General features: G+C 30.8%; 1 protein-coding gene across 4 annotated transcripts in view; it reads right to left on the reverse strand.

Moving 5' to 3' along the window:
• LOC111623976 (eukaryotic translation initiation factor 4E transporter-like) overlaps positions 1-20359 on the reverse strand; it is a 106468-nt gene extending 86109 nt beyond the window's left edge. For 2 of the 4 annotated variants that reach the window (XM_023366741.1, XM_023366751.1), the window contains exon 1: positions 20012-20359. In XM_023366741.1, the coding sequence (XP_023222509.1) occupies positions 20012-20075 (64 nt within the window). In that variant the 5' untranslated portion in view covers positions 20076-20359. The remainder of the gene's footprint in view (positions 1-20011) is intronic. The other 2 variants (XM_023366757.1, XM_023366732.1) reach the window with 2 other exon arrangements.
• Between the last annotated feature and the right edge of the window lie 232 nt (positions 20360-20591).

Genomic DNA, 20591 nt, shown 5'->3' on the forward strand with positions numbered 1-20591 from the left:
GCATTTTGGGTTGGTTTAAGTTTCCAATCCCTCTTAGTTCAATTTTTGAAATAAAACCATAATTTTCTAACCAGAAAGCTGTGAGATCGTCTACCAAGAAAAATTTTTGGATTAAAAGGACGCTATACATAGAAATTGAATAAACAGCAACCATACTATATCAAGAGGATTCTGAATGAGTACAATCAACAATCCTTCACAAGTTCCACCTAGCAATTTCAGTTAAAATAGCTTGAACAACAACAACAAAATCCAAAAGCAGCATACATCTCTGCTCTCCTAAGCAACCAAAAAAACAGTTTTACCAATACATAAACAATATAATCTCCTACTATCCACTAACTAGCCAAGACATCTTCAAACTCACTGTAAATATATATCTTTGGAGAACATTTATTGCAAATATTGTAATAACCATCTCAATTTACACTTGATTCTCTGTTTGCTTTGTAATTAGAGAGGTTGAGGCAGATGTTTTAAATGTGTAGGTTGGACGTTCGGCGCCGCTTTCCCGTAAGCCTAAAAGTTTGACAATGGTGTTTGGATAGTTGGTGGAATCACGCTCGACATTCCAAACACCATCATCAAACTTCTAGGCTTACGGGAAAGCAGCACCGAACGTCCGTCCTACACGTTTAAAACGTCTGCCTCAACCTCTCTATTGAAGTAATGATGATAATGACTATTATATATGGTAAAAAAACTGAATATTTCAAATCATATCATAATAAAAATAATACAATATATAAAAAATATAAAAATTAAAAGTAATAATATCCCCATGGGAGGCATTTTATATCTCTTTCCTATCATGTAACACTGCCACTCTCAACATTCCCAATAGATCATGTTATATAATCAGTATAAATTGTAAAACTGCAGCATATTATATAAAGAGCATTTCATTTTTGAAAATTTATTAACTTTTACAAAAAAGGAAGAGGAAAAAAAATTGAATCATGAAACTATACAACATTGTAACAAGAATTTTTTTTATATTGTTATTTCTTCTGATAAGAATTAAAACACAAGTCTGCTGATGTAACAACACTAGTTCATCTGCCACAGAATGGATGTGGATAATCCATCTTTTCTCTATCATTTTATCTTGTTTGCAGTGAGTGAGTGAGAGAGATAAAACATGCAAGAGAAAAAAAAAAATACTTAAGAACTCAAATACAAAGATAAGTCTGGAAAGTCTGGTTTACTCGACACTGTTTAACTCATCACCACTGGATAAATTGACATACTTTTTCTGTCCCAAACTTGTTTAGACGTCTGATAAGTCGACTCCCCTCCTGAAAAAAATGAATTCACACCACATGACTTAACATCACAGCAGAATCCCGATTTTGCATTTTCTCACCTTTCATTCATGCATTATTTGCAGCTAGTGTTTCACATTTCTATTAGAAATGAGTATCTGAAACCTAACAATGCTTATGCTGAAGGAAAAATACAAACTTATCTGAATTTGAATGTAATAAAACTTTGCAAGCAAAGAACAACATTAGTGGGAATTCTGGAGAAAAAAAGAGGAAATTAAGAAACTTTCTTGGGTCTTTGTCACAGCTGTCTCGAAAATGCCAGAGAAAGTCGCCATACAAAGATGTTGAAGATGCTCTGGTACATTGGCTAAAGCAGATTCATTAATCTAATCTTCCTGTTTTGGGGCCAAAACTGAAGCAAAAAGTGATGGAAATTGCTGAGGTACTTGGAGTAAAAACCAGGTTTAGTGCCAGTGATGGATGGCCAGAAAGATATATTGCATGTACTGTATAAAGTACTACTGTATTTACCTAATTATAGTTTTGTGGTTTTTTTTCCAACTTTTAGTTGTCATATCGAATAATTTGACACATTTCCACTTCCCCTTGGGGTGTTGACTTATGTGGACTCGACTGTATATAATATATATATAAAGAAAATGAAATATTAAAAGCTAACAATTAGAAGTTGAATTCAGACAAAATTATTAAAACTACAAGAAGGATATGAATGATACGCAACCAAACAATCGCCTTAAACAATTGGTTTATAAATCTGCTATTATTAATGATTAGATACTAAGTAATTTAGTACTAGAGGTAGATGTTAGGTGCCATCTCTTATCTAAATTAATAATAATAATTTCAATAATTTATTAAATAATTTAGGATATGATTGATTTATAGACTAAAATAATGTAAGAAATGAATACTTCTTGACTATTATCTAAAAACAAAAGGTTAAAATGAATATGAATTTTATACACTAAAAACAATATCAGAACTTATTGTTAATTAGAATTATATTTCTGTAAGTATGAAAATATTAAGTTTATTTTTTTCACAATGGCATGTAAATTTAATTAGATTGAGGATAGTTCTCACCTTCTGTATAAGTTAAATCTATACTAATATTATAAGGAGGTAAAGTTTGTAAGTTTGGATGTAGGAGGTAATCTCTGAAACTACTCATCCAATTTCAAAAATTCTTTCACCAATATTTAGAATGGACCTTCAGGGTGGATATAGACTGTATATTATTCTGTTAAACATTCATATAAATTAAAAGATATCATCTAGGTAAGCATTATATTTTTGGTGTCAGTGGGTGGTGAGGGGAAAGATGTGTATGTATATGAGATAGGTAACTGCATGACATAGTCACATGGTCAGCGAGATACGCAGTGCACGTGTCTGAACTTTTCCTGAACATTTGCCTATTTGTTGTCGCTTAAAATAATGAATATCTTTTGTCCCGTATGTGTTCCTAAAACATTCATATAAATTAAAAGATATCATCTAACTGATACTGTTATAGTCACAAACTGAATTCCACAAGGGCAAAACCGTGGGCACAGCTAGTCTGAAAATATTTTGGTTACATAATTTATTTTCATATTTTTATGGATATTAAAAAGTTTCAAAGTTGAATTTATTCATTATTACTTGTATTAACTCTCCTATTTTTTAGTGCAAATTATGTAAAATTTCAAACATTAATTTTTTAAATGAGATCAATATTGTGTCTGTAACAATACCATCTGTGTTTTAACAACTGTAAATATTCCAATATTTAAAATTGTATGATATAAGAAAAATTTGAAATCATGAAATCTTAAGCAATAATGCAATTTTAATGGTTTTTAGAAATATTAACAAGTAACATATTAAATTTTAGAAATATTAACAAGTATTAACAAGTAAGAAAAACACAACTATAATTTTTGTAATTAAACTTATTCTAGTTGTTTCATTAAAATACTTCATTAAAAACATTACTATATGTATTCTGACTATTCTCTCTCAACAATCCATTAGAATTGCCTTGCCTTTTGTATTTTTGTTTTCCTCCACTTTACTTTAATTATATCATTTATTCCTATTCTCTCAGAGCTATTATTAGGAATCAAATACAAGGTTCTATCTTAAGAAATTCAGCTGGCAAAACTCAAATATATATTTACACTTGATTTCTTTTATTTACATTAATATTTTCCAATTTTCAACTTTTTCTTTTCTTAATGAAAATAATCTTACTTCTAATTTCATCAATATCTATATTATTTATAACTAGATTAAACAATATTCATTTTTCATCCACTAATTAAGCACATGCACTATTTTCTACTATTTATATTATAGATCAGAATTTTCTATATACAGTGGGTGATCGGTTAACGAACACTTTCGCAAAAGATTTTTATGTTTGGACAACGAACACATGATCGAATAACGAACACCGTACAGAACAAACACAAGAAGAAGCGACGTAAAATAATGAATACCAATTGGTCTTCTCTTGTCTTCGGGCAACAATTTAAAACTTTTTGGAATGTGGGAGACGTCAACATCGATGCTCAAGTTGGTATATACCAATCAAATAGTATTCCTCCGAACTTTGAAACTCTCCCTTGTAATTCCAGCCTTTTATTTTTCTGACAAAACAATTCTTTTATGTATTCGCGAGACTGTCGGACAGGCACTCGTTAAGTTTTGCATCTGTTTTTCTTTTCGAAAGATGAAAGTATAATAGCAAAGGTAGAGAGTGGGCAGAAGAGGCCTAATGTTGCTGGGCAGTATGGCGTGAACAGATCTACAGTAGGCCGCAGTTCAATCTTATTTAAGAAAAATACTGTATAATCAAGACTCAAGCAGCTAAAGGAGTAACAAAAATCACATCTGAGAAATAAAGAACATCGAAAAGTTCATAATGGAACCTGAAACGGATCTGACGACAGAAGAACGCCAAGAACTCTTGAATGAAAAACACCAAGAAACTCGGCGAGATATGTTTTCTTCTGAAAAAGAGGATTAATGTCGATATATGCTATTAAAGATCCTTTGAAGAAGTGGGAGGATGTCAGAACAACGGTCTTAGAATGGCATCCAAACCAGGTTGAGGCTTGGAGATTTCTACAATTGCAATGCTATTAATTACTTACGAAAAATCCTGAAGAAGAGAGAAAAGCAATCGACATTAGACAGATTCTTTAACACTTTCAAACGGAAAAAACATGACTAATAAAAACGCAAGACTGTGCATGTATGTATTTTTATTATTACATATAAATAAACATAGTAAGAAAGTATATATTTTTTTATTTTTGGCAGTCTCCAGAACGAATTAATTAAATTCCCATTAAAAGCTATGGTAAATTGATAATCGGTTAACGAACAATTCAGATAGCGAACAAAGTCTTGGAATGGATTATGTTTGTTAACCGATCACCCACTGTATTCCATTTTTTGTTTGAAAAATTACAGCATGTTATTTGTTCCTATATAAAGCTAAAATTTTTTTTTTCTCATTTAGAAAAATTGTTTCCAATTTTTAAACATTTCCACTTGTCATACTACATTTAATACCACCTCTGTATCCTCAAATCACCTTGTTTTTTGTTAAATCTGTTATCTATTATAGGAATTTACCAGAGGAAATATTTCCTTGTCTGTGGACTTTTGACATTCCTTAATAAGGAGTGCACAGAAGGTTCTTTTTGTATGCAATGTTCATTTGGTTGGCCTTTGCTATTTGTCTGTGAACCTTTGTCAACTGTTTGTATAAACAGCTGACAAAGGTTCACAGACAAATAGCAGAGATCAACCAAATCAACAATGCATACAAAAGAAACTCTTCTATAGCATACACTCTTTACTGAGGAATGCAAAAGACCCTACAGATAAAAAATTTGAATACATAGGAACTATAGAACATTCTTTAAACCTTAAAGTTCTGTAATATATCACTTTGTCAACAATTTGTTATCACTACAAAAATAATGTGTAAGAGAAAGAATCTTTTAAAACCAGAAGTCCTGGTCACTATGATCTTTCAACAGTTTAAATGTTTGTGGCTTTATTTCATACCCAAAAAATACAGAAAAATCATTTTCTGGTCCTTCTGAGAAACACCTCAGTTCTCCCATCATTTATTTCTAGCTGAACTCATTCCACATTACTATTTATTGTACTGATTGGGCCAGCAGGCCAAATGCACTTTGATCTAAAAGATCGATCATGCACCTCCATAGGAAATTTCTTCAGTAGTCTAATCTCACTAAAAAAGACAGTAGACCTCTGAAGGAAAGTTGATGATGTCAACAGGGCACAAGAAAAGAGAACCCAAGTGGAAAAGTCTACTCAAGCAAAGATCTATACACACACACAAATGAGATACAGAGAAGTCTCTTCAGCAGATTCACAAAAAGTGGCAAAAAACTGAGAAATGAAGTTTCAATTGGCACATATGTTTACAAAAGTGACTAAAAGCAGTCACAACACTAACCAAATAGGGAGTGTAATTCCTATCAAAGACAACAAAACTTTAGTTTTCCCAGAGGACTGGGAAAAAATCTCTTGCTCTTCTTTGTACAAGCAGATGGATAGTCATAATTGGAGGCAGTCCAATCCTTGACAAATGTTGAAAAAAAAAAAAAAAAATACCAAAAGCTGATTCAGGCCCAACAAAGATGTAAAGTTCCCTGTTTGACCAGTGAATCAGCACTTACTAGGAATATCCTCATGGCCTGACACCCACAAGAAAAAGACTATTATGGATAGCCAACTCATTTAGAAACAACTAGCACTCCCAAACAAGTGCCAAAGTAACCTGATAGGAATAAAGTGCCTTTAAGGTAGCCTGACTATCAGAAACAATGCAATCTTTTTAATACATAAATATCAACATCCAAAACCCAATAATTATATATTAAAACCAAATTACAGTCGACCCCCCTATAATTACAGTCCCTATAATTACGATTCCTATAAAACTACGAAAAAATTGTGACCAGTATCCGTAAAAAAACAGTAAAAATTCCGTATAATTACCTCAAACGTCATCGAACAGCCGAACTACTTTCCCGCTGTCCGTAGTGCCAACTACGGAGAGATTTCTATCGTCTGGACAGTATTATATAAATTATATATAAATTAGGTACTGTACATATAATTATATATAAATTAGGTACTGTATATATAATTATATATTAACTTATTGTAACTTTGTTATAATTAAATATATAATTTCCGCCGTCTAGCGTGGCGCCACGCTACGGAGATTTTTACGCTAACTATCGTCTGTCAGTATGTAAATTAGGTACCGTAAGTCTAATACAGTACTGTAATTTTATACATTTCTTGTGAAAGAAACATTCCTTATTCAACGGCGATTAAAATCTATATATATAAAAATGAATGTATGGTTGTCTGTCTGTGTGTGTGTGTGTCATTCATGCATTACCACACCGTTTATCCGGTTGGCGTGAAACTTTGGGAAGTTGTTTAATATACTCCAGCGAAGGTTTGTGGCATAGTACGATTGCCATGAAGCTTTGAAAAGTTTTTTAATTTTTTAATACACTCCCGCGAAGTACATTTATCCTACGATAGATGGCGCGCGTTTACACGAGCATTCGCGCACAGTGTGTTCGATCGATTTCAAATTGTGAAGACCATTTCCCCCCTCCAAAAAATATCTCTATATATGCATTTGTGAACTGTTATTTACGATATTTGTAATAATTTTTGTTTAATCACTTCATTTCAACTTTTTTTGACTAATTATGTATTCGCCCGAACTTTGTTAAAACCTTAACTGTATCCCGAACAACAACCGACATTGTAGGAGGAAATTTGCCTATTTTACCGATCTAGGGCTCCCCCTTTTCCAAATTTTAATATAGACTCAAAATAATTTAAAAAGACAAATTACAGTAAAACGGTTTATTATCCAACTATCAGAAATTTCACAACTTGCCAAGGAAGTGAGGAAGGAGCAATTAAATAATTAAAATTATAAAGGATTTTAAAAAATATATAAAAATGGGGAATATTGCACTTCTGACAATCGCTGCAAGTGTGCGAGCTAAATTTGGAGAATCCGTGCTTCTCGCATGGACAACTGTATGTGGCCAGCTCACGCGTCCGAAAACCTTCTGATTTATTCGTGTACGCAGAGGATGGAAAAACAAAAAACATTGTGTATCCACAAGCACTCCAATAAATAAATAGAATTGAAACGACACTTTGAAATGTTTTCCCGATGAAAATGAATAATAATAAATTTCAATAATTCCAGCAAACGAACAATAAAAAAGGTTTAATGTTCAAATGTTTTCGGCTGTTGTTCATTAACCTTTTTTATTGTTCGTTTGCTGGAATTATCGCTTAGGTGTGAAGTGGTTGTTTAAGTTTCAATAAAAATAATAAAATGTAAATTGATTTTTATCGTAACGAGTTTGCTTGAATTTCCTTTCTTCTGAGATCACAGCAATGCGCGTCAGGTAAGCTAGTTAATAATAAAAGCCCAATATAATCCAGCAATCGTTTGGCTTTATAATAAATAACTATTGGATTTTAAATGTTGATATATTATATATATATATACATTTATATACATTATATATATACATTTATAACTCACACTATGGCACTCAGCTGGTTATCACATCTACCTTTTATATATATATATATATAAAAGGTAGATGTGATAACCAGCTGAGTGCCATAGTGTGAGTTATAAGCTGTCGGCACTGAGTTGTCTCCAACCAGCATCATAGGTAACCGAGTATGGTAGTATCTAAATTAATAGGATCAGGAAGTGAAGATTGGACAAAGATCCAGGTAGGTAGTGTAACTCAGTGGTCCCCAACCCCCGGGCCACAGACCGGTACCAGTCTGTGGATCAAATGGTACCGGGCCGCCCAAGGAACATTAAATTACTGGTATTTCCATTTTATTTACTATGGTGTATTTCTCTTGGGTTTGTGCGACTTTTAATGGACAATGGAATAAATTGGACATAAGAAAAACATCTCGGGTGTCATTGATTTAGCGTTCTAGTGAGTTAAAATGTTATATCACATTATATTCATTTTTTGGTGTAACTGTATTTTATTTTGAAGGCATGTTTAACCAAGTAACAAACACCTTGTTCGTTGCCAAGGGAGTTTATTAAAAACTAACGTTTTCGATCTACTCCATAGATCATCCTCAGGTTAAAACAGGGGTGTCCAACCTTTTTGTTTCTCTGGGCCGCATTGGAAAAAGTCAAGGAGTTTTGGGTTACAAGTATATATAATATATACTTGTGGCCCAATATACAAGTATATTTAAAAATTAACATGTCTAGATTATAATAATAAGTATTAAAATTTTATCAAGAAAAAAGGATATTTTAAAAAATTACTTCTACATTTTTCAGATCTATTTCTAAGTAAATGAATTTATCTATTTCTAAGTAAAAACTGAAAGTGTCTACAGACNAAAAACGATATATTTGAAGTAGTTTTCTTCACTAATACATCAAAAACACATGCCCACAAACATCCAAAATGAAAAAATCGCGAAAAAAACTATGAATTTTGAACGCGGGGGTTATATAGCACCCACCGCGCTTGACGCTGCGTGAGTAACCCGCCGCGCGTAACCCCGGGTTAAAAAAGCAAAATTCGGTTTTCCAAAATATATATGTAATATGATTGAGATACAAATAAACAAGGCCGGGTGGCCGAGCGGCCAAGGTGATAGATAGCCTACCGCTCTGAGGGACACGGACTCGAATCCCGACGGGTCGATAAATCCCCAAAAATTATGCGGGGGTGGTCCATTCGGATATGTCGGTCCCCGTCCCTCACCACCCGGTCGCCCCATTGTGGGCCTGGCCGAACCCATAATGGACCTGCTTTAAGAGGCCTTCCTAGTGCTCACAGGACGGAAAAAGTAAAAAAAAAAATACAAATAAACATATGCTCTAAAACAGTGGTCCCCAACTCCCGGGCCGCGGACCGGCACCGGTCCGTGGATCAAATGGTACTGGGCCGCCCAAGGAACATTAAATTACTGGTATTTCCATTTTATTTACTATGGTGTATTTCTCTCGGGTTTGTGCGACTTTTAATGGACGACGGAACAACAGAATAAACTGGACATAAGAAACACACTTCGGGTGTCATTGATTTAGCGTTCTAGTAAGTTAAAATGTTAAATCACATTATATTCATTTTTTGACATAACTGTATTTTATTTTGAAAGCATGTTTAACTACAATTAAATTAAAATTATTAAATTAAATCAATCTAAAATACAAACAATCAACGTCCCTCCTCAGTGGGCTACGGTAAAATAACAAACGTTGACCGGTCTGCGGCAATTAAAAGGTTGGGGACCACTGGTGTAACTGGCAACATGACTGCATGGTAAGCAGAGATTGTGGGTTCAACTCCTGTTTCAGGTAAATTCTTTTCCAGAATCGTCTAAATTAATTACTAAAATACTAATTCAATTATAATTATTAAATTTAGCAAGAGATTTCTACATAAAATAGTGCAAACACACCAAATAATGGCTAGCGCATCTGCTTGAAACACAATGGGAAACCTACAATAGGACAAAAAACCCCCTACCAGATCATCCCCACAAATGCCAGCACCTATATCAGTACTATCAGTTTTGGATTTATCTGAAAATCAAACAATATCTTGTGAATGAAAGGACTGGAATAAGAGTAGAGTGACAAAGTGGAAAAGAAGAACAGATATTGCCTCTCAAACAAAAATCAAGGTAACATTCTATGAATCATCAAGATGTCTTCCTTCATCATATCCCTCAGTACAGTCAAATGTCCAACAATACTTTGTCTAAAAATAAGTTGACCAGAGTACAGTTTAGCCTATAAAAAACTGTCTGCACCCAAAGGCATACCCAGTGAGGGGCAGGCAGAGCAGCTGCCCCTCCCTAGAAGAAAAATTAAAGTGTAGTAATTGACACACAGCACAGATGTATCAATTTAGTATCAGTGTGAATAACAAATATTGTGACTAGATTAGAGCCATTTGTCACAAAATCAGAACTATTTTGCTGTTTGCTGCTATATAAATAACATTGCTAGAGCCAATGTACTATAAAGCTAGACTCCAACCAATGCCGAATTCTATCGGGCTAGATATGGCTAATTACTAAATAAATTATGCAACCAATTTGGCACTAGAGGGAGACGTTAGGCACCATCTCTTAATAACTTTAATAATTATAATTTTCTATTCTTGCACTCAAAGAAACTATGAGTTTCCCCTCCTCTAGTTCAGATCCTGGGTATGCCACTGTCTGCACCTCTTCATTCAGACTGAAGCAAAGAGGAGGAAGACCCAACAAATTCAGAGAACTATCTGGTCCCAGACAAGAGCCCCAGTAATAGCAAGGCATGCAATACACCAGCAAACTTTGCAGCTTAATCTGACAGTCCTTGCAAAACACTCTAGGCCACCAAACTACTGCAGCACAGATATTTTAGATCACAAACTAAGTAAAAATTCAAAAGAGGACCCATGATGTAAATCCCATGTTTTACCAAGAGTAATTCTGCAAAACCAGAAAATACACCAGGCCTTGTCTAGAAGTCATCTTGAGGTGTAAAATCTATAAGCACAACTATTTATCACATAACACTAAATAAAAAAAAATAAAAACTCATTAAGTCTGACACCATTTGAGATATGACCCTTCTTTACCTCTCTACCCTCTTGACCTTTAGCTACCAAAATTTAATAGCATCAATCATATATAGAAATAACCTGCCAAGTTTCAAAATTTTTAGTTCATCAAGTACTTGTATATAATGAAAATACACACCAAATTTTGTAATTTTTTTCTTCTTTTTTAAAAGCATTTTTGGGCTCCTGGAATGTCAAAACATCAAGAAATGCAAAAACAAAAGGTTAAAATTTGACAACTTACTATATCTTCCCTACGTTATATTCTATATAACAGCCAGGAAAGTAAAAATAATAAAATTTAACAATAAGCATTTTCAATACATACTGTTAAGTATCCACTGTAATCAGATATTTCTATTTTCCTAGTCTGCATTGTATTAATAAAACGTGATCATATAAATTGGACAAAATAAAGGAAACAAAATTCACATCATATAAACTCCAGCAACAAATATTTAATAAAGCAAAACTGTTTGACCTAAACTGATAGGTTGTCTTCAGTTGTTGAACTATTAAATATACAAAGATATATCAATTTAGGTCAAAAACACTTTTTCTTTATTAAATACTTCTTGTTGGAGTTTATAAGGTGTGAATTTTATTTTTATTATTATAATACAAATATATCTGAAATATTTACTTTTAACATTTTTTACTATTTAAAACAATTTATATTTAATTTTTTAACATTTTTAAAAATTTATTTTATTATTTTATAAGTGCAGATTATAGAAGAAAAATAAGTTAATGAACAAACTTTCATTTTTAAACATATCATGGGACATGTTTCACTGTGATATCTATTGAATGCTATGTACTATACATACAGTGCATAAAATCAATAATAGATAGTACAGGAGGGAGTGAAATGTATGCTATCCCAAATTCACTTCATAGAAGCTGCTAACCCACAAAAATATAGCAACTTAACCAAATGATTGCCTTAAACAATTGGGTTATAAATCCACTATTATTAATAATTAAATACTAAATAATTATTTAGTATTAAATAATAATTTAATACTGAATAATTTAATAATCATTAATAATAGTGGATTTATAGCCCAATTGTTTAAGACAATCATTTGGTTGAGTATCTATGTTTCAGGCTTCAGAATGTTTAGTATACTTAAAAACATAGCTGCATCATCTGCTGCTCATATGTTGTTTTTGACTAAAGAAGAAATTTCTCATAATCTCAACAAACTAGAAAACCTCAGTGAGACAGGAACTGAATCTATATATATAACCCATTCATTTTGTGTCCGTCCCGTAACCGTTTCATAACGGACACTAGAGGCGCCCCTATCGTGTGTCATATTTCAAACATTCAAATTAACAATTTTAATTATTATTTAAATTAACAATATAAATTATTATTATTCATTTGGCCAATAAATTATTATTTGGTCAATATAACAATATAAATAATTCAGTATATTTGTAATAGGAATTTATTATTTCAGGGGCTTATATCTCGCGAAGGGTCGCGAGTAGGGGTATGGTTCCTTTGACTTTATTGTTCGCACAGGGGGCTACAGTTTAGGGGGATCGCCACCTCTTCATTCGGAGGGTAAATCTTACCATTGGGACTTTTACAGAGCTGTAGGGCATATTGATAGGAACAAAAAAGTCAAAGGAACCGTGCCTCATGGAAATTTGTAAAGAACGCCCACTAGGGGACGTCCCTGGCTACTAGTATTCAAGAAAACATAAGTTGTTACATTAATGAGGATTACCATGCTTTTCATGAAATGCGCATTCATAAGAAAGCATATGCAGTTAGAACATTCTTCATAATGGTTTTTGTCTTTTATTTCCAAAACAGAATACAGATGTAGAATATACGGCCAAAATAAACAGGAAAAAAAGGTGGTCAACAAACAAGCAAAAAATAAAAGGAAAAAAAAAATTGTAATGAATCCTATAGGTCCATACGAAATAAACAAACTGAAGTGCCAACAAGATAGAAAACAAGCTACAAGACAGCCTACAACAGCATTCTATTCAGTGCATTCCAATTCAAAATAAACTAATTCAATCTGAAGCTGGAATCAGGATATTCTGAAAACATTTGTCACATCTTCCATGTTTTATTGGATGCTGAAGAGGTTCTGTTAAGAGCAAATACATCAAGATTGTTCAAAGTAAGAGAAAACAGACTGTGCATTGCAGTGGTAATAGTGTCAAAGTTTATATGAAAATATTTTTGGCCATTCACACTTCACAATGCAACAGAGACAAGATGCAAGAACAAGTAAAGGTAAACATAGTGATACCTTCCACAGAAAAAAAAAAAAGCAATCATAACAATTGTCCAAAAATGTTCAATGAGCAAGTAATTGTAACAGTACATGAGGACACTAATAAGCTTCCATAACACAAGAGCCACTATAGTAGGAAGAACAATCTGAACAAATAGTTCATTTATGGAGTATACAATATCTGCCTGCTATGAACATTACAAAACCTTTTGTATCAACAGGAACATCACTCCTGTGCATAGTGATAAATACTGCAGGATTTTTACAAGAGGATTTAACATTCATTCAAGACAACCAAAAAAAAAAAAAAGCCTTACTTATGTCTTACTGGCTATCAAGATACAAACAAAACAGATTTCAATATAGCACTTGCACAGATGATTTAATTGTTGTAACATTCAATCTCCAGCAAGTTTTGCCAACACAAATTATCTTCTACTCCTGCATTTTATACATAAGAATTTCATATATAACTTGAAGCTGCATTATTGTGACACCAACACTAGTGCATGCTTTCATTGGAATGAAATTACTGCTGGTAGAAGCTGTGAAGAAATTTCCAGTTACCTTCAAAAATACTATGAGTGAACCAGAAAAGCAAAAGCTGATTACTGTTGTTGACAATTGTTGAAGCCAAACAAAAAATGGATGTTTTTAGCATATGGATATATCTGATTATGAAGAAACAATTCTATGAGATTGTTCCAGTGTTCTCATAAGTTAATCATACCATGTTATCATTGAGTAATTCTTAGGAGCAGATTTTAATACCAAATTTAAATAAAACTTGCTTGGCTTCACATTAATCTTATGCTTCAGCACTTCTCTCCTTGCTAATTTTGTTGAAATTTTATCTTTAAATGTTCCTAATACTTCAAATATGGTAAGTGTACTAAAACTTCACTGTTTAAATTTAAAAATATAACCAAGTATGTGAAATATATTTGAAGGTAATTTTAAGAAAAGCATAAGTTCTTTTTAAAATTACCTTCAAAATTTCTTATATTTTATATCTGACAAATCTTCAAAAACATTCTTCTTATAACAGAATGTATTATGTATGTATGTATGTATGTATGTATGTATGTATGTATGTATGTATATATATATATATATATATATACATACACACACACACACACTATATTTTCAAGATTATTGGAAATTAGCAATTTATAAAAATTTGAGTATTATAGTCGACCTTACTAATATCGTATCATTTGAGTTTTAAAGATAAACATTAAAATACATAAAATGAAATGACAGAAAAATCCAATTTATTATTAATTGATAAAAGAAATATTTACATTTACTTTTAACATAAATTTAAAAGAAAATATAATGAAATCTCTCTATGACAGATACAGTATCTGAAAACACAAGATCAAGAAAACTGTTCATTATAAAGTAGTAGTCACATAAGAGAAGTTTTGTAAAATTAATTTTAAATGAGACATCCTTTAAACATAGCCAGTATAAGACCCATGGATTGTCTTCAATTAGTGGAACAAAATACTGTGTTGAAAAATTACTTCTAAAAACACCATACAAAAGACTAAATATTTGAAGGATTCAGAATCAACAGAAATCTCTTATTGATAAATATTTTTTAATGTTTTAATGTTAGAAATTGTGAATTTAAAATTCACAATTTCTAAATCTGAAAACTTGGTTTTCTGACACACAGAAGTAAAGAACATTTCCTGCTCAATATTTTAAGATCCAATTTCCATAATAATACTGCCAAAAAAACTCAAAAAATGACTATCAGTAAAGCATATTTAGCATAGACTCAGCATGTTTTGCATGAAATTTCTCTGGATATAGCATATTTTACATGAAATCTGCACTTTGTATGAATTTGCGATGGGTCCAGTCCCTAGTCCTACTCTTTCTTCATTCAAATACATCACCCTCTTTTTCTGCAGAACATATATAGTAAGTCATTATAAAATCTTGCATTGTATAGTATCATTTTTTGCTATCTATCAGAGGGTAGGAAGTTCCATTCTTCAGTGTTACAATTTTCATTGTTGAAAGTAAATATACATATCACAGATTTTTAATGACTTTCATCTTTCTAAGACAACAGTTTCTGTTGATTGCCTTTTATAGAACAGACATTTTCCTGTAAATCTATGTTCGACATGTAATTTGCTTGTAGTACTGTAGTTTTTAAGAATAACTTCTATTTGCTATTGACTTAGAGATAAACATTTTGATAATGCTAAAATTGAGAACAATTGTTCTCAATTGTAGTAAAACCTAATTCTAATCACTATAAAAAAAATTGTTCAACAATTCCATATAAACAAAAAATTTCATATTCCTTGACTTTATTTTAGCAGGAAATTTTCCAACTTAATAACAGATGTTTTTGGCCTATATATATAGGCCAAAAACATTTCATATTGAAAATGCTTAATCATTTCAATTTAGCACTATTTTGTGATTTAATATATCATGATGCTAAGTTTTTAAAAAATTTTCAGATAAACATAATAAAAAGTTTGGAGCAAAAATTAGTGCAATAAAGAGATTTGTTAAAAAGAAAAGTGGTGGCTTCATTGACTGAGAATTCATAGAAGATGAAAGCAAAACAGGAAGTAGTAAAAATAATCTATCAGGAAAAGAACCATCTTTTAAAATTATTAATTACAGATTTTATGTTACTATGGTAAGCAACCTGTCAAGATTGCACAAATTATTAAAAGTATATAAGTCTGAACTCTTTCAACAAATATCTATGAACAGAATCATCACACATTTCAATTTTTATATTTTATGCTAAATATCTTTGTCTTATTTTTTTTCATTAATAATGATAAATACAAAGAAATAAGATAATACGTAAGAAGTAAAGAATTCAGAAATACTTTTCTATCTTCATAAAAAAGAAAATGTCAAATTTCGAAAATTTGAGAAGGCAATAAATTTTTTCAAACATTTCTCATTAAAAATTTATTTTCAAATTTAAAATTCTTCACACAGATAACAGTATTTTCATTCATGTAATATTTTAGAAATTGATAATTTTTTTAAATCAGAAATAATTACTACTTTAATAAGAAAATCAAATAATGAGACAATTAATTGGCATGCTGTACATCAGGTAGTATGTAAAGCCATTTATTCTATCAAGCAAAAGATGCTGCAATTATCATTAAATGATTGTTGTAAAGTATAACTCCATTCAGAGAAAACTAGATTTTCTGTCTTATGAAAGCATTAAAATGACATTAAATTTTGTTATAAAAAGCATGTTTTCTTATAAGTTCTTTTTCAAAACTTTCAAATTATTCCTTTATCTTAGGTAAGTGCAAAAAAAGTTTAGAAACATTGAAATTCAATAAAACAATTTTAACTTTGTTTTGAGCCATAGTACCTGTTATCCTCAAAATAAGCATGATATAATAAGTTTGCACTTCACGCCGACGTATAATAATATTATAACACTTACGTGCAGTGGCGTTACAGGAGTGGAATTCCAGATACGGAAATTTATCCGACTTTTGGAGAAAGGTTTTATCCACTAGCACTTTCAGTAGTGTAAAACTACCATCATCAGGCGGTACATAGAATACGATAGTTTAAGCTTTCCGAATGATATTCCGACGGTATTTCAAAATTTTCAATTGAAAATTTTGAAATACTGTCGGAATATCATTCGGAATATTTGGAAATAACAAGAGAGCATTTGACAAAAAATTAAAACATTACAGACCTATTAAATTAATTTTAAAATCTGCTAAAAAATTATATTTGTATTGAATTGTAGGAAATTCAAAACTTTGAGCTGTAAAAACTGATATAAAAATGGATGAAAACATTTGCTTTCCAAAGTGAGTGATTCTTTTGCTGGTTTAGTGTCATAGTAGAACTTTTATTAGTGATATTTTTCTTTCTACAATTTAAATTAGAAATAAATAAATATATATAACAAATAAAACTACAAATATTTCAAATTCAAAACAGCATAAAATCTAATCAGAGCTGTTTGAAGATTTGGACTTTGTATGTACAACTTATAAAAAGATTCAATTAACTTCAATTAATTCAATTATTTTTATTCATTACAAATCAAATAGGAAGCAGACGCAAATATAAAAGGCTATAGTTTTTATTTCATTAACAATGTTTTCAAACAAACCTTAATCATCATCAGCTAGTTTTAGAATCAGCTAATTCTATATTTAAGTCTGCTGCTTATGATTTGATGATTATAGATTCAATTCTTTCCTGTTTTAAATGATTCATCATAAATGTATATATAGAATAATAATCAAAATCAACAATTAGATTTTCATATTAATTCAGAAATTGTCAATTGAAAATTTTTTGTATATATCAAAAGAATAGCAAATTAAAAGAAACATTTATTTTGATTTAGTCTGACATTTACATGCAATCTCTTCCTGCACATACTGACTTGTTTTCTAAATTTTTATCAGAATTAAGCATTTTGAATTTATCATCAGAATTATCACAAAAACAAAACAGAAGCAGAGAATTTTGATTGTTTAATAAATCTTATCAATTTATTAAATTAAAAATTGAATATTAAATTGCACAGCCTATTCAAAATTCTTTTAAATATAATCAAGATTACAGAGTAATTATTTTAACATAACATTTCAATAATTTATAAAATGAATATGTACAATTTACACTTAAAATAATTTAATTAACATTTGTATTATAAATTAGTTTTATTTTAAGGTAATAGTTTAATACTATTTCATTACTTTAAGTTTCAATTATTGAGAAATATCAAATGCATTTGTTTTCTAAAACTTACTAAATAACTGAATTTCATTATTAATTACAAATTGCCACATCACATTACTTTGTACACACGGCAAATAAATCTCAAAATATTAAATTCATTCAAAAGATTATCTTAAGAATTTATCATCATCATAAAAAAAAGTGTGTGTCTACAGTTAAATACTACTTACATATTTTTAAATTAAATTTGCCTAACATCATTATTATTTATTATTAATGTAAATGTCAGTTATAGATTTGTGTAATGATAAAATTTAAAAAATACTTATGACATAATATAAAGTTTTATATCATACTTTGACCTTATTACTTGAAAAATTTAAGCCTTGCTAAAATTTATCATTTTATAACTTTACAATAAGTTATAATGATTATAATTAAAATATTTAATTTATTCATTTTCAAGATTCTATAAAAATATAAATACTTTTATAAATGCATCTTCTATTTTTCAATAATATTTAGTAATTAAAAGCAATTACAAATAATTTGCATTGCAAAATTGATAAAATGTCAGATATAAAATTAAAGCCACATTTGAAACAGAGAAAACAATGAAAAATTTCTTTAAATACAATGCACTTTATAACTTTTAGCTACTGTTTTATGAACAAAAACTTTAAAATGTACATTAAGGAATTATTTAAAAGGAAATAAATTATATAATTTTTAAAAAAATGTTTATATCTTTCATAATTAATATTTTTAATAACTTAATATCTTAAGTGCTTACAAAAACAAAATTTGAAATTAAATGTAAACTCAAGGTATATTCTTGTTAAGGACACCAAAACAATCAACTTTATGTTTAAAAACAGCATAATGCTAATTTTGAAGTTTGAAATTAAGACTTTCTTCTCTTTTAACTTATACTTGAATTTTATGTTTTAAATGTAGGCATTTCAACACACAAAAACTCTTGCTCTTAAAAATAATAAATTAAAGAGTTTTTATCTTTTATAAATATTGCAAATTACAAAAGTTTAACCTATTATATGCACAAGGATAAACGTATACGACAGTAAATTTTGCAATCTTTAATCTTTTCGCACGCAGACAACAAGGGAAAATAAAATCCGAATAATTACGTAACAGTTTTAGGTATAAAAACTTTTAGAATTATTCGGGTTTCCCGTCTGCCATTTGGTTCGTTTCTAGAGAAGAAAACGTTGAAATAAAGTCACATCGTCAACAAGCAAGATATCTTTACAAAACTTTCTTCTTACGTAACGAAACGAAACGAAATAACCGTAATAATTTACACCGAATTTACCGACCGAGGTAAAATTTCGTAAAAGTTTCGAACACGCGCCGACCCGTCGACCGCATTTTAATTCGTTTACTAGTCGGTGCATACAAAACTTTACACGACGAGACATCGCGTCGACGCATTATAAGAACTAGCAAACGCTACGCACAAACAACCCAACGAATAATTCCAAAAGATTAACAACTTCGAAAAAAGCATTTAAAGTTTATAATTAAAATACAAAAGCAATTTTTAATCTCGCCTCTAGCATCTAAGACGGCGAAAGAACGCTCCAGAGATAATTATAACGAAATTAAGGAAAACGGGGGTCGACTCGGCGGAAACAAATAAATTTCCAACGGCGCAGAGAAAAGCAACTCGGCCCTCCGCCGGAACCCCGACACCGGATGCAAAATAATTTTTGAAAAAAACGATTATTATTAAGCAAAAGTGGACAAACTAATGTAATCATTTATAGAAAGAGGACGTAAATTTCTACATGCAAAACAGCTATTTAAAGTGTCAACAAATCAATTAGGTCATTGACTAAAGTCGATTTTACAATAAACAAATTTGACACAACCTAATTGTGGAGTACTGTTTATTAAAAATTGATAGAGCGATTGGGTTTTTTTAATTGGTGGCATTTTAAACGTCAAATATCAAGCATTGGATGCAAACGATTCGTTTCTTCGGTATATTATATTATATGACGTCATAGCGACTTACCTTCTTTATAGCTGTATCGTCTGTTTGTCAAATTTGATTCCGTAGATTGTGGTATCATGGCCATCACTGTTAAGCCTAACGTTTATAAAGGAGTTACCGAAGTATATTTACAGGACTTTTTGTTTCGAGGTAATATATACACTGTACACGATTAAAGTTTAAAGATCATTATATAAATGCAAGACGGAGAAAACATAAAATAAAGTTTCTTTGCGAACTGATTGCAAAATTAGAAATGTCGAAACGACGAAAAAGGACCCGGATGATGACCTCAACAACCAGCTGCATACTCTCGACATCACAGCGCTATCGAGCGACTGACATTTTCCATTTTTTTCTTCCCCCGAGATAAATGACCAATGTTTTTACTTATTTAAAGGCGATTTTTTTATACGTGAATTTTTAAAGCGTCGTTTTAGGTCGGTGTCGGTAGACGAAATGCACGGTGCGAAAATGATGCTAATTCGGGACGAGAGGGGGAGCGCGTTGGAAAGTAATTAGAATATAAGAAGCGATTTTAATCATTTTTCTGATAACTGTGTCTTAAATTAAGACAGCATCGGGCAAAATGAATAGAACC

Source organism: Centruroides sculpturatus, unplaced genomic scaffold (genome assembly GCF_000671375.1).
Source record: "Centruroides sculpturatus isolate CEXI.00-Female unplaced genomic scaffold, Cexi_2.0 scaffold49, whole genome shotgun sequence".
Classification (NCBI taxonomy): Eukaryota; Metazoa; Arthropoda; class Arachnida; order Scorpiones; family Buthidae; genus Centruroides; species Centruroides sculpturatus.